Source organism: Corvus cornix, chromosome 5 (assembly GCF_000738735.6).
Source record: "Corvus cornix cornix isolate S_Up_H32 chromosome 5, ASM73873v5, whole genome shotgun sequence".
Taxonomy (NCBI): Eukaryota; Metazoa; Chordata; class Aves; order Passeriformes; family Corvidae; genus Corvus; species Corvus cornix.
Window position 1 is genome coordinate 35,769,759 of NC_046335.1, and position 14,071 is coordinate 35,783,829.

At 43.1% G+C, this 14,071-nt stretch overlaps 1 protein-coding gene across 9 annotated transcripts in view; it reads left to right on the forward strand.

Annotated features, from left to right (window-relative positions):
- Positions 1 to 14,071, forward strand: part of RGS6 (regulator of G protein signaling 6) — a 275,094-nt gene that overhangs the window by 188,215 nt on the left and 72,808 nt on the right. For 5 of the 9 annotated variants that reach the window (XR_005601920.1, XR_005601921.1, XM_039552049.1 and 2 more), the window contains exons 3-5: positions 2,859 to 3,003; positions 11,329 to 11,379; positions 12,775 to 12,881. Coding sequence is in view for 7 of the 9 variants with exons in the window: in XM_039552049.1 (XP_039407983.1) it covers positions 2,859 to 3,003; positions 11,329 to 11,379; positions 12,775 to 12,881 (303 nt within the window). In the remaining 2 variants the exon portion in view is untranslated. The remainder of the gene's footprint in view (positions 1 to 2,858; positions 3,004 to 11,328; positions 11,380 to 12,774; positions 12,882 to 14,071) is intronic. The other 4 variants (XM_019282554.3, XM_039552051.1, XM_039552052.1 and 1 more) reach the window with 1 other exon arrangement.

Below are 14,071 nucleotides of genomic sequence, written 5' to 3' on the forward strand. Positions count from 1 at the left end.
AATTCTTGTCTTGATTGCCTGGAACCTTTTCCTCTCGTTTCTCTTCCCTGTGAGTGACTTCACTGGACACAGCGTTCCTCTCTCTCTCTCCCGTGTGTCTCCCGGGGCGTGGAGAGGACAGGATAGTCCCCGCTCCTTTCCGCCTGGAGTTTGTTTTTGCTGTCCTTACCTGCGAAATCAGCTGCATCTGAACATGATGAGGGGTGCGCGCTCCATGTAGTTTTCCAGCGGCCTCGCCTCCCACTGCAGTTCCCGGGGAGCCGGCCCCGGGCGGGTTTAGGGGCAGATACCGGAGCCCGGGGCAGGCGCTGGCGAGGGCGCGGCTCCTCCGCCCGCCCACGGTCCCGGCCCTGGCGCTGCCTCCCATTCCGTGGGCAACACCACCACCTCCCGGCCGCCTGTCCGCCCGGCCCCTGCCGCAGCCCAGCCCGGCCCCGGGGCTGCCATCGGGGAGGGACGCGGGGTGATCTCAGCCTCCCGCCGGGGGCTTGGGGCAAGGAGGAAGGAGGATGGACAAAAGGTGAAACGAGGGAAGGAGCGATATGCATTTTAAATGAGAAGGTGATCGGAAATGAAAATGATCTGAAAGCATTGGAAGAATGTTTGTAATACCAGGAAAGGTTTGTTTTCCTTGCAATAGGCGTTGATTTTCCGTAAAATCCAGGTGGTGCGTCCGGCCTCTGTGGTCGGTACCCGGAACTTTCTAAAGAAGGTTTCCAGCAGATGTGCTCACACCTGTACGCTAGCCTTGGGTGTCCGTCGCTGCCCCTCGGGACGGACCTGTCAGTGCCCCGTGCGCTCCCCGCTGTCGCGATGGGACTCGGACGCGCGGCCGGCGCTGTCTGTGCTCTTGCAGCGCCCGCTGGCGCGGCCCCGCGGCATCGCAGCGTGAACCCGAGCCGGCCCTAGCGACTGCGGGGCAAACGCGCCTTCAGAGCCCCAGGGAGATGTATTTGCTTTTACTTTATTTTTCATTTTAGTATTTGCGGGAAGATTTTTTTTTTTTTTTGCTAGAGTATTTACATTTTTCTAGTTTCTACAATCACTCGTGGAACTACTCTCTGAAAGTGTTTTAAGAGTTGTCTCCCAGAACTTCTGAGGAACAAAAATACTAAGACCTTACAGGACACAGTGTTGCTGCCCCAAGAAAAAGTTTCTGCTTTACATGGAGAGGATTTTGAGCTTTACTATTCGGAAACTAAAAGCAGCACGCATGTGTTTTGCAGCACTACAAGGCTGTTCTGTGCAAATCTGCCCAGGCAAATTGTGCCTGCTGAGAAACGCCGTAAGGTCCGAGGTTGTTCCTGCCACACTCACCAGGACACGGCTGAATTCAGAGTGCACAGAGAGGCTGATGTGCCCAGGGATATATTTCTAGAGAGCCAAATCAGACTGGGTTTGTCAAGAGTCTGTGGGGGCGGTGAAGAACTTACTCTCACTCTTGTGAGGTTTCCAGAATGAAGTGAGTGAAGCTGCTGGGTCTCAGACTGGGGCGCTGTTGGATGGAAGTAGGAAAGCAGCAGCACTTCGGGTTTGTTCCAGAGCTGTCAGGTATTGCACTGCAAAACTCTCTAAAACAAAAGAGCTGCTCTGATCAAGGCTGATCCTCACTGCACAGTGAATGGCTCTATGAAGGCTATGCGTTGTGCATGCGTAGCAACCAAATACAGCACTGTGCCCATCCCACTGTCAGAACTTGTTGCTATCAGAAATCATTGCAGCTTTGGAGCAGCCCATCAACTTTTCCAAGTCTAAACCCATACTTACATCAAAAGGATTTAAACAAATGTTGGTCTGCAAATTCTTGGAGGGAAGAATAAAACAAGGAAAATATTTTCCTAGATTCCCTCTATCTTAGAATGAAAACAAAAATACTTTCTAAAATTCATAGACAGGTATTTTGCAGTTCTACGATACATGGTGTTTTGACTTTAAATTCAATTATTTAAACTGAATGGTAGTAGTTCAGCGCTGCTTTCTGCTTTTCAAATGCTTCTTACTTTCAGAGGTTATTTGGTAAAATAAACTTGAAGGATTTACCAGACAGGAAATGTGATTTTAAAATATAGGTATTTAAGAGATTATGATTGTTGTTTTTACTGCTTGTACTATGCACAACCTTGTGAAATAAATACAAGAAAGAGCAAATAATTTACCTATTTTGAACTTGTTAATTATGGCTAACAGATTTTTGCTTGTTGGTTGTGTCCTCATTAAATTGTTCTGCGCATTGAAAACTCCTACTGTTACATATCTCTGCCCAAATTTGAAATGCAGGAACAAGCTTGCCAGCAAAATCAACTGCTCCTTGCCAGTAAAATTCCCTTTAACACATGGCTTAAGGAGCCCTGTTTAAAATACGGCCTCTAGTGTTAGTGCCAATACTGTCTCTTTGTTTTGCATGGCACTAAGTAAATTGTCAGCAATTGCTATAGAGTTGTAATTCATTTGGCATTACCCTCGACTAAAAGAAATTACATGTGCAACCTTAATCCCGCTGGAGAATTGTCCCTGATTGACTGCTGCACCAGTACAGTGAGGCCAACTGCACTCCAGGGCAGCTGGCATTACACATGATTGAAAGACCTAGCAGGAAAAAAGCTTCCTTTGCTGGGAAAGCTGTACGGTATTGATTATTTTCTTTTAAGAACAACAAAGTCCTGGAGGGAAGAGAGTTACAGACATTGGGTCATTTAATTTTCCAGGTAATGTGACTGTTACTGCATCACTGCAAACACTGTGTGTGGTTCTCAACCTTTCCTAAAGAACATGAGGGGGGAAAAAAAAGCAGCAATGTGTCAGGAGGAAGTTGCTTTCTTACAGAATTTGATGAAGGTAACTACCCTTCTCTGTAATAGAGATCACAGGTGATCATGTTGCTGCAGTCAACACAGAAGTGTGTGATCCTGGGAGAGATCTGTTGCGGCCAGCGCTCTGTGGGAGGTTTAAAGATTGACTTTTGCAAACAGAACTACTGCAGAAATTCACAGGAATCTGGCATAGGTGAGTACTACAATGCCAGATCTCTTAGTAAATAAATATTGTGCGAAAATCATTAAAATGCTGCAGCTTTCAGAGCACTTTACTGTCTTGCACCACTTGGTGACATTTGCACCTTTGCAGGGAAACTGTTATAACACTGGTGAGGGAAAGGGGGACCTTGATGTAACAGCCTTTGAAACTCAGTTTGTGAATGAGGACGTGGTGTGAAGTGACCTGATAGTCGCATGCTGAAATACACCAGTCGCCTTGTATGTTTTATTAATTTTCCTGTTTCCTGAAGAAGAAAATTAGCTATTAAAAATATTAATATATGATTGAAATGACAGAAACATTGCCTTTGGTTTAAAGGCTGTGCATACGAATTGAATAGAAGTAAAAATGTTTCATCCCTAACAAGATCTGACACAGGAATCTTCAAAAGCCTCAATTCCAGCAGTGCTCAGAGTTGCTTCCTTTGCTGTTTTGTTGCCAAATCATTTTGACAACGTGAGGAACAGTGCCTAAACACTACTATATGGCAGAGAGCCAAACTGCTAAGCTATATGAGCCACTTCAGTAGTCTGAGTAATGCAAAGGCAGAGCACCCTGAAAAGCAGCTGGAAATATATGATCAATTGTAGGTGTAAAGGTGCATCTCAACACATCCTCAGTTCAGATTTGTAAAAGGTAGTGATTTCAGATGCTACTACGAAGTGCTGTTACTAGTGCTGCTGGGAGGCTGGGAGTGCAAGGTATCACTTTCCTGCCTCTTGTACACCTCTATGAGGGCTCTCAAGGCATTGTGCTCATCTTCTGTGGGTGTTACAGGAGGCATGGGTTTGAATGACACAAAGTGTGGAACCACTAATTCTTTTTGTTTTGCAATTTTGTCCTGTACTTGTAGTAACAGCAGTTTTATCTGAGTTGTATTTGAGGAGAGAGTAAGATTTGGGCACAGGTCACACAGTACATCTCTAATTTAGGTCAAATTCTAGCAAATGAAACAACAGCAGTGGGGATTGCACTGGGGTTATGGTATATCCTGGGTTCTGGAGGGTGTGTGCATTCGGGTTTACCAGTGTGTCTTTTGATGCCAGGCCTGTCTTTAGGTAGCACAGACACGATGGCAGCTCAGGTTTTCCAAGTCCCAAGGTGAGGGATGTTTAGCACAAGTAAATCAGTCTGGCTGCCCCTGTGGTAAGGCTACAGCTTGGCATGTCTCAGTGTGAGCAAAGGCCAGTGTGGATCAAAGGCACTGAGGGTCAGGTGTGAGGGCTGCGCCGATGGGATGCAGCCCTGTTGAAGTGCAGTGAGAACAACACTGAGGCTGGCTTAACACCAAACCCTTTATGAGCTGGGCAGGTCAACTGGAAAAAGACCTTTTGCTGGTATCACTTTTTTTCCAGTTGAGGACCTGGTTTAAGCTGTCCTGGCAGACATCTTTCACTGGGATTAACTGTGCATCCATTAAGAGGTTTGCTAACTCAGCCTTACTAACGCCCCTGAAGAGCAGTCATTTTAAATCCAGGGCTCTCGGTTAGTGGCATCCTTCTGCTCCTCAGCACGGCTGCCTGCTTCTAGGTGCTGCTATGGGAGGGTATTGCAAGCCAGCAGCATGTCTTCAGGCATGTCTGCTGCTACTTCCTTTCAGGCCTTGTGAAGCTACCTGAGCTGTTTTTAGATGGGCAGCCGTGTAAGGAAAGAAGTCTGGCTGTGGTATCTCTGAGATCTTAAGATCTAATTTATCTTTGTTGCCTGGGTGAATTAGCCCACACAGAGCTCTGCACCATCATGTCATTAATTGATTCCTGCCTAGTGAAAATCTCCCTCTGCAGGTCTGCATTGTGGAAGATACATGTGCTTTGGTAGCCTGACCAATATGATGAGAAGGCAAAAGTTCCTCCGAATAGCAGGTCAGAAGAAGGAGGTATCAGCAGGGTTGAAAGTACACAGGAATTTGGATTTTGCATTTCTAAATTTCCATCCTTCAAATTTTGTATTCCACTTTCCCACTAAGCCTTGTTCTTACTTCACACAAAGTACTATGCTTTCAATTTTTTTATTACAAGAGAAGTAAATGGTAAATTCAAACTCTCAAGTTTACAATGAACAAAAAGACTCCTTAGAAACTTTGGCAGCATTGATCAAAAAGGGGTAACACTCCTGCTGCTAATGGTTGTTAATAATTCACAAACAAGATTTAAAGTGAGTATAACATAAAGGAAAACTGCTATTGCTAGGATCTCTGAGCTGTTGTAGCTTTGATGATGCTCCTTAAGCTGTTGTAGCTTTGATGATGCTCCTTGCTGACACTGAGTGGTGCAATTACCACATGCTGATGAAGGAGAGCTGCAATTACCACGTTTTCTGAGTCAACTGCTGAGATATTTTTTTAGTTGGCATTGGTATTTATTTATGTGCTTATTGTAGGTAAATTTTATAAAGTGCTTCCCCAGTATTTTTAACAGAGTACTAGAGAGAGACCTAGATATTCCTCTTTTTTTCCCCCTACCATAAAAATTGTTGCTTTGTGTTAAATCCTTAGTGTGAACAGTAGTCTGTACTTCCAACTTAGCTGAAATCACTGTGGGAGTCAGTGGGGGGCTCTGTGTAAGAAGAATTGTAGCACAGAGTGCTAGAGGCCTTGAGAAATTTTGTATGAAACCGTTTTGCCCTTTATCCTGGGGGATGTTGATTTGTTTATTTTTGCAAGCCCAGTGGTAAAAGTGGAGATAATTAACCTTTTTGTCCTAGATTTACCAAGGACTCAGAACTGTTTGGGGAAGGACCCAAGACGTTATTTTCATTTAATAGTGTGATTGCCATGATTGGCAGCGTAAAAAGCAGCTTGAGTGTCTGCTTGTACACCTGTGCATGTATTCTTATGTCATTTCAACTGCTTGTGATGTTTTTTTTTCTCTTGCTTTTCTGATAGAAGTATTTAAAGATTTTTCTGAGTTCAGGAGCAAATTGTTTGGAAAATTTGGTGCTAAAATGGGTTCATCTATTTTCAAGAATGAGGTGACAGGAAGGGGGCGTATTTCTACCCTTTCATCAAATGACTGTCTACACAGTGAGTTTGGAGGTGATTGACAACAGAGGCCAGGCACGTGGCTTGCTTGCCATGGAGTGTGTAGATGAGGTCTAGGAAGCAGCTGAACAGTTCACATTTTTCATGGAAAAAAACCAACAAAACAAAAAACCCTACCCCAATCAGACCAAATAAACTCCCCTGCCATGCAAAAATACTTAATATTTTTTCAAACTATCAAAATATGTTCACAGAATATTAGAGTTACAGTAACACTGAAAAAAAGACAGGAAATAACTAAGCAATCTTCTGTATCCTTCTGTAGACAAGTATGTATAACACATTCTTTCATGTTATGATCAGATGGTTTTTTAAAATGTTTTTAAGACCTCACTTGCTTCAGTGATACTATCTGTCAGTGTGGTGTGAGGCTGTGAATGATACGAGATCCAAAGTATCCCACCCTACCAGCTGATGGCATCCAGTGATCAGGGCTCAGCTTAACAAGCCCTATAAGACAGGACAAGCTTCAGTCCTTGGTCACTGGTGCCTCACCTGGCCACACAAGATGTCTCATGTCAAATCCCACTCCACTCATAGAGCTCCACTTGTCAGTGCTTGTCAGCTCTGTGATCTCAGGACACAGCAAAAAAAGCAGTTGTCATATCAGGCCTAAAAAGAAAAATAAAGAGGCACACATTTGCTGAGGTTTCAGGAATACTCTTGTATTTTTTATTTGTATACATATATATGTGTGTGTACAGGTGTAGGCCTTGTCAGGGACACGTTTAGTCCATTGGATGACAAGCAGACCCCAGTGGTCCTGGTTGCTTTGCTCAGAACCAGAGGTACAGACTCCACTCCAGGCAGCAGATCTTTAGAAATAGCTAGAGGAGGTTGAGTTGTCCTCTCTGCCTCTGTCATTTCAGCATGTGAAGGATGGGGAAATCTGATTATAGATAGGTCTACATTTTCTAGAAGAGGTAGAACAACATAGGTTGAGTAGATAAGGTATCAAATACAGGGGTGGTGATTCACCTCACCAACTGCATCTTGCCAATGGCCTCACACCTTGTGAATTTTTTTAATTTAACTTTGAGTGTCTGACCACTCATTTGTCATGTTGACAGGCAATGTCCAGCAGAGAACCAGCTACTATTATGGGGTCACTGAGGCGTAAGAGAAAATGTAGAAAATAGCAATAAATATAAAACTGCTGGTCTGTCTCTAAACACGTAGCAGGATAAGTGGTCATTGTGAATATGTTTGCACGTATAAATACAGCTATTCTGTTGCTGTTAAGTAACTTCAGCTTCAAAAAAGAGCCTAAGGCAAAAAGATATGTTTCATCATAGATGAGGAGGAAATAGGTGTTCAAAGGATGTTGGCTATCCTTGAGCTGAGCATTCTGACTCAGAGGAAATGTAGATGTATAGAGAGGAGCACGGAGAAGAGGGAAGCTGTTCCTCTACCTGGATTTAGTAACACTTCCTATTATGAAAACATGCCCAACTATTTGTTTTCAGAAGATTCCAAATGCCCTGGTAGCATATAGTGTAAACGTGTCAGAGTCAAGGATTTTCCCTGGGTATGCTCTGAAAGAGCTTGTGAAATGTGAGAAACACTCAGAAAATACCTTTCTGGGAAGGTGAGTTGTGTGAGGGCCATCCACCAGGCTTAGTGTAAAGGAGAGGTGAAGATGATGTTTTCTGGAAAACTTACAGATAGAGGTATCTGTGTCTTGATCTGGCAGAGGACAGTGTTGTAAAGGAATCACTCAAATCTTCACTGTGTCTTAGAAGGATAAATCTAAATTTTCTCATTTGAAGAAGGGCATAAGTAGTATTTTGAGGTGGGCAAAAGTAGGTTGCAGTGATAGAAACAGCCACAAGCAAATGTTTAAGGGTAACCCTGAAAATTGAAGGTGTTACGGGAGATGACAGTAAAGAGTTTTCATTATGATTGAATATTAATTAGTGACATGGCTATTAACGATGACAGTAATTAACAGAGGAAGGAAAGACTTGTCATTGTCCCAAGGGTGAGTAATCAGTCTTGGCAGGTGATAAATAATGGTTCAGCAAACTCAGCAGAAAGATAATCTGTCTGCCTCGGGACAACTGGAGAACAGCTACAACATCTTCCAGGCTCTTGGCAACATTCAGGAATGACTTCATGTTTTTAACAGAAACAAATTAAAATTCCTGATCTCAAGTGCTGCTTATACTCTGGAGTGGCTGATCACAGGAGTTCTGGTTGAGTCAGTGCCTTCAGTTTACTTACCCCTTTAAACCCTTCCTGCCCATTTAAACCTTTCTTATGAGGGGTGAGAAGGACTTGGGAACCAGCTTTCAACATTACTTGAATTTTTCATTGTCATTTGATGGAAATTGAATAGATTCCTCAGAAGTGTCCTAGAGCTGGGGACATGATGATTCTATGTAAAAATGGAGTGGGACTTAATCCTGCACTAAGTATTCCTATACATCTGGAAAGGGGTCATGCAGAAAGCACTTTACCTCCTGTGAGCAAATCGAGGCAATACTGTAGATGACTGTCAGGTATCAGCTCTCATGTCACTTGGCAGTACAATGCCTAAGAGATCACTGCAAGTCTGTAACTAGAGACCAAAATCAGGAGAAATGGTGGATTTTTTTGTTTGGGAGATGAACTGAAAAACCAGTAATATTCTAGTTTCACTTGAACTAAGACAGCATTTTGTGAGGTTTTGTTTCTAACAATACAGAAGCACTTCAGTTTGAATCTTCTTGAATTAGCTTTCTAATCGTAAATGTTGTGCTCTGTCTTCAAAATATTTTTGTTTTGTAAAAGGTAAAAGGGAACGTCCATGTTTATAAAATAGTGTATTTTATTAACAAACTTGTCAAAACAACATGGCTTTGAACATACTCTCCATATGTTATTCAGCTAGCAGTGTTCACTAGATGCCTTCTCATTTAGCAGATAGTTTTGGACCACTTGTACATATTTTTCTGAATAAATTTATTGTTCACAAAAAAATGACGTGACATCAGGATGCATCTGACAGGGTGGTTTCAGTAGAGAAAACAAAGTGCTGGCACCATTGCCACGGGCATTGGTTTGCCGCTGTGCAAGGTACTGCAGTTTTGGTGAGCTCAGTGCAAAGAAGTTGGTTTAAATTTACAAAGTTGCTGAAAGGTAAAGTACAGGGAGAGGGAGAGACCACCTTAAGAGGACATAGGAAGAGTTGGGTTGGTTTAATGAGATGTAGGCAGGCAGACAAAGTGTCAGCCCTCTAAAGAAACACTCAGGAGAAACCGTCAAGGAAGAAGAATCATTATTTTCTTTCAGTGATAATATGGTTATAAAATGCATATAAATTGCACATTAACAAACTTAGGTTGGAAAGTTACAAGAAGAGTTCAATCTATCAAAAAAAAAAAAATAAATTCTGGAATAACTTTCCAAACAAGATAGTGGCAACTGAAATTCCTAGGTGAAGTTGGGAGGTGTGGAGAATGACCGTACTGCTGAGAGTACAAGATTGTGAGATTGGTCTTTTAGTATCTGGTTCACTGATACCTTCGAGGCAGGGTGAGAGAATGCCCGGCTGCTGCTTGTTGGTCACATCTGTTTGCCCAGTATTTAAGTGAAATCAGATGCTTCCCTGATCTTCAGAAGCTCTGCTGATTGTCTGCAGGGGACCGGTAGGTTGTGTCACCTGCCTGAGGTGGGGGATGAGAGAGGTCAGGTCCATATTGCTGCCTGCTGCTGAAGCCTGACTGAAGAAGGTTTGCTGGTGCTCCTTGAAGTGTTGTGGGTCTGCTTCCATTGTCAGGGGAGTAGGAGCTACTGTCCTCTTCTGTGTGGGGTAGAGCTCACATTTCTAATGGGAATTTCACCTGTATGGGAGAGTCAGACCTGCAGGTACTTGCAGGGACCTGGGGCAGTGCCTGGTGTCTCTGTGGCACATCGTGACTCCTGGCCTTTATTATATTTAAGATTTTCTGAGGGCATGGGGGTGGTCTGGGCCAGTGGCAAACAAAATGTTCTTCTGGAACAACCATTGTGGTTATGCTTTCCCTTGAGGTCCCATCCATGTCTGAGCTCAGAAGTGCTCCACACAAATAAGATCCTCTGGGATTTGTTGAGTAAGCCTGAACCAGGTTGGATAGGGCTTTGAGCAGCCTGGTCTAGTGGGTGGCATCCCTGCCCATGGCAGGGGAGTTGGAACTGGATATATTGAGGGTGCCTTGCAGCCCAAGCTATGATTCTATGAAGTGTTACTGGGGCTATTAGCCTACTGTATGTGAATGCAAATATTTCTCCGGAAACTGACTGTATGCTGAGAAGGGCTTGGTGTTATGTCCAGACATGGCATTGTTAGGTTGTGCTCAATGCTGTTATAACTTAGTATGGACTTGCTAAATTGCCTCCAAGTGTCTTTGCTGATTGCCTTTGACTTTGGACAACTCCATTTAGCTCACTTGTACACACCATTATGTTTAATTTTAAGCTTAACCTTCTGAGTATGTGATTTAACTGAATTTTGCTGCCCTGCCACGATGTATTTTGGTAACAGGCCTTCGTTTCTACTGAACAGTGGTAAGTTTTCCTCTTCTTTGATCTCCATGCAAGCAACAGAGGTTGTATACATACAAAGGATCAATCCTAGAGAATTTGATGTTCTTTATGAGATAGCAACAACTTTCATTATACATGATGGGCCCTGAAAACCTAATGAACTTCCTGATGGACCTTAAAGGTTCTCTCCTCCCGGCCACCATTCCATTTGTGTGATCACCACCAGGTGACCGCTCCCAGGGGCCGTGGTTACAGGCACTCTGAATGCCGCTTCCTTCTCTAAGTCGTTGCTTGTCTTTGACATGAGCAAGGCCTTCCTCTAACTGTTTTTGACTGATGTTTCAGTTCTATACACATTACAGGTGTGAGGTGCCAGTAAATGCTTCTTCATCTTCTTGCTAACTAGCGCTTGGAGAAACTTAACTCTTTATGCTGAGGTGAGAGAGAAGAAAATGAGAGAGAACAGTTACATGGAACCATTAGAGTAATACCTGATTTAAGCTATATCAAGTCTCCTGTTGCACAGAAAGCTCCATGGGACTTAGTACCTGTCAGTAACCATGTAATTGCTGTGTGGCACAAGAAGGAAAAACATTCTTAAACCTCAGTGGAAATAAGAAGGAAAATGGAATTAAGTTCATGTCAGTTCTATTGTATCTATCTCAATGTTATCTCTCTCTAGGGCTCTCAGACCCTGTGGTCTCAGTGTCTAATGCTTTCTTAAATTTTTGTTTTGTTTGTTTGTTAAGGTTCTGATATTGTGCAGTGGCTTATGAAGAACCTCAACATTGAGGATGCAGGTAAGGTGACCACAGCTGGGGAGAAACAGGTGCTCCATTTGTATTGTGTGTACCATTAGACAGTAAATACTATATTGCTGCAGTCTAAAATGCCAGGAGAAGAACATGGTTGATTTAAGCATTGGAGGGAAGGAGAAGGAAAAGAGTTAAGAGTCAACGTCTTAAGTCTAATGCCTTATACTGCAACACGCTGAAATGCCATTGCAGGAATTTTAGCCTGACTGTGAAACTGTTGCTACCTACAGAAGACTGATTGAATTTAGTTTTGTTCCTAGAAAAAAGTTGGTGGATGTGTATAGTTAAGCAGGCAAATGCAGCATCAGGTTTTCATGGCGTGAAGAAAGATAGCCACAACTGACATGACGTTGTGTCTGTGTCATTCTTGGCCAGGGCCATAGAATCTGGTAATGGTTTTTAATTTATTTAAAAGAGCAAATAGATAAATCAGCAGATAGATAAATGGATAATCAGCCATAAAGAGTGATCAGTGCATGGGCACAGTCCAAATAGTTCACTCTTCAGAGAAACCAAAATAATTTAGGCAAGTGAAGACCTATTGAGAGAAGGGAAGAAAAGATCTGCAGGTCCAGAAGTTTCTTTTCCTTTTCAGGAAAGAAAAAAATCCAGAATCTCACCTACCAGTTTTTAAGCTTCCTTACTGTCACCATGTAAAAGCAGAGATAGAGGTAGTGTTGAATCACCCAGCAGGGCATCCCTATACACAAATCCCTGCTCATGAGTCCTGTCAGGTCCCAAATCTGAATTTCAGCTGCAGACAACAGCTTTATTATCTATCTGGACATGCACGAGCAGGTGATTTTTCAACTCTGAGAAAGCTGATGCAGCTTTTGACAGCTGGCATTGCTTGAAAATCTGCGCAGATGTGCCTCTGCACTGGGGAAGGTTGCTTGGGCAGCACAATTACTGTTGTAACTCCCCTTTGCAACGTTTTTTCTAACAAATGGCAATGCTACAGTGTCAGGATGTGTCTTTATGAATAAATATTCTGCTAATGAGCTGGTGTTGCAGGTGCTTGTTGGATTTGGTAGAGGCAAGAGAGGTTTATTGATGGAACGGGCTTCTTGTCAGCTGTCAGCTGTGGTGGATAATGTGCTTTGGAATGAATTTCATACTCTAGAGCTGAACTGGTGTGTGAAATTCTGTAAATAAAAAACTAACGGGTTAAACATTTGAGCACTCCTTCATCTGTGTTGTAAGGCTGATTTCTGCACTCCTGCTTTGCATGGTTTGGTTGGAGGTGGTAGGAATGTGGTGTGGGTACAGAGAGGCATGTGGGCACCAGATTTCACATGAGTCATCTCCAGAGCTGCTATTGAAAGCAGAGTGCAGTGCATGTCTTGTTGACACATCCCTGCTGTTTTTTCTCTTTGACAGGGGAAGCAATACACTTGGGAAGTCTTATTGCTGCACAGGGTTATGTCTTTCCGATCTCAGACCATGTCCTTACCCTGAAAGATGACGGGACATTCTATCGTTTCCAGGTTGGTAAGCACCCTGACTCCCTTGTGGCCCTCTCTTCTGTCCCTGCAGTAATACTGCTGAAATCACCCACTCTTTATGCCTAAGCAGCCATTAGGTCTATGAAGCCAGGGATTGAGGCTGTCTTCATAGAGGCCCTAGGAAATTATGAAGTCCCTTCAAAAGGTTTTGCTTTAGAATCCCAAATCACTCTCATCTACCTCCTGACTTAGTTTTTTACATAAATGAATGGCTATGTCTTGTGACTATTTTTGATATCTGAATTCAAGGCTGTTTTACTCAGATTTGAACTAAACCAGGAAAAAGAAAATTACTTTCAAGCCCTAACTCTGATGCAGAATTAAGTAGCCATTCTCCTGTTCAAAATGGGCCAGGACAAACTTAGGAGCTGGATATTCAAGCTCTGGCACAGCAGAAAATTCACATTTTTATAATCTCTTGCTTACGGATTGGTATGGGAGAGGGCACGCTTAAGGCTTTGGCTCTTCTACAGAGGATGTGTAACCTTGGCAGTCACCTAAACTGGGACATCTCTATGCCTCAGTGTTTCTGTGCCTCCAGATGTCCTGAATTTTTAAAGCACCCTGTGCTTGAGTTCCATGCCCTGTCCAAAATCTGCCACTGTCAACTTGCTAGATAACTGAGTGCTTGTGCTGCAACAACTCCTTCTGAACTGATTGTGTAACTTCAGAAGAAGCAGTAAGTCCAAACTTGGAGTCCTACTGCCTAATCCTGCTGGCTGAATTTGTGTTTTTCTGTCAAATGATCCCAGCCAGCTCCCTTATCTTTCCTGTCACCTCTCTTCTGTTCACTCTCCTGTTCCTCCTTTGCATTTTTTTCCTCTTTTTTTAGCTTTTATTTGAAAAGCCAGTTCTGCTCTTTGCATCTGATGTTGCAGCTGCTCATGCTCGCTGCTAATGTGGTATTGTGTTATCATGTGTGACCAATGTCATGGTGAAAAAAGAAGCCCAGGAGATCACAGACCTCCTCTTATCTCACCCCACCTTCTGGTTGCAAGGCATCATTCAGACTCAGATTTTTCATTACAATTCCCTTTCTTTTCTGAAAGACACGACAGAAGCAGGGCTAATACTGGTTGCCCATTTAGCTGTATTTTTCTTTGTTTTAAAAGAGTGACACTCTAAGAACTTGTCCTGTGCAGTTTTCAGGAGCTACATTCCGATATAATTTA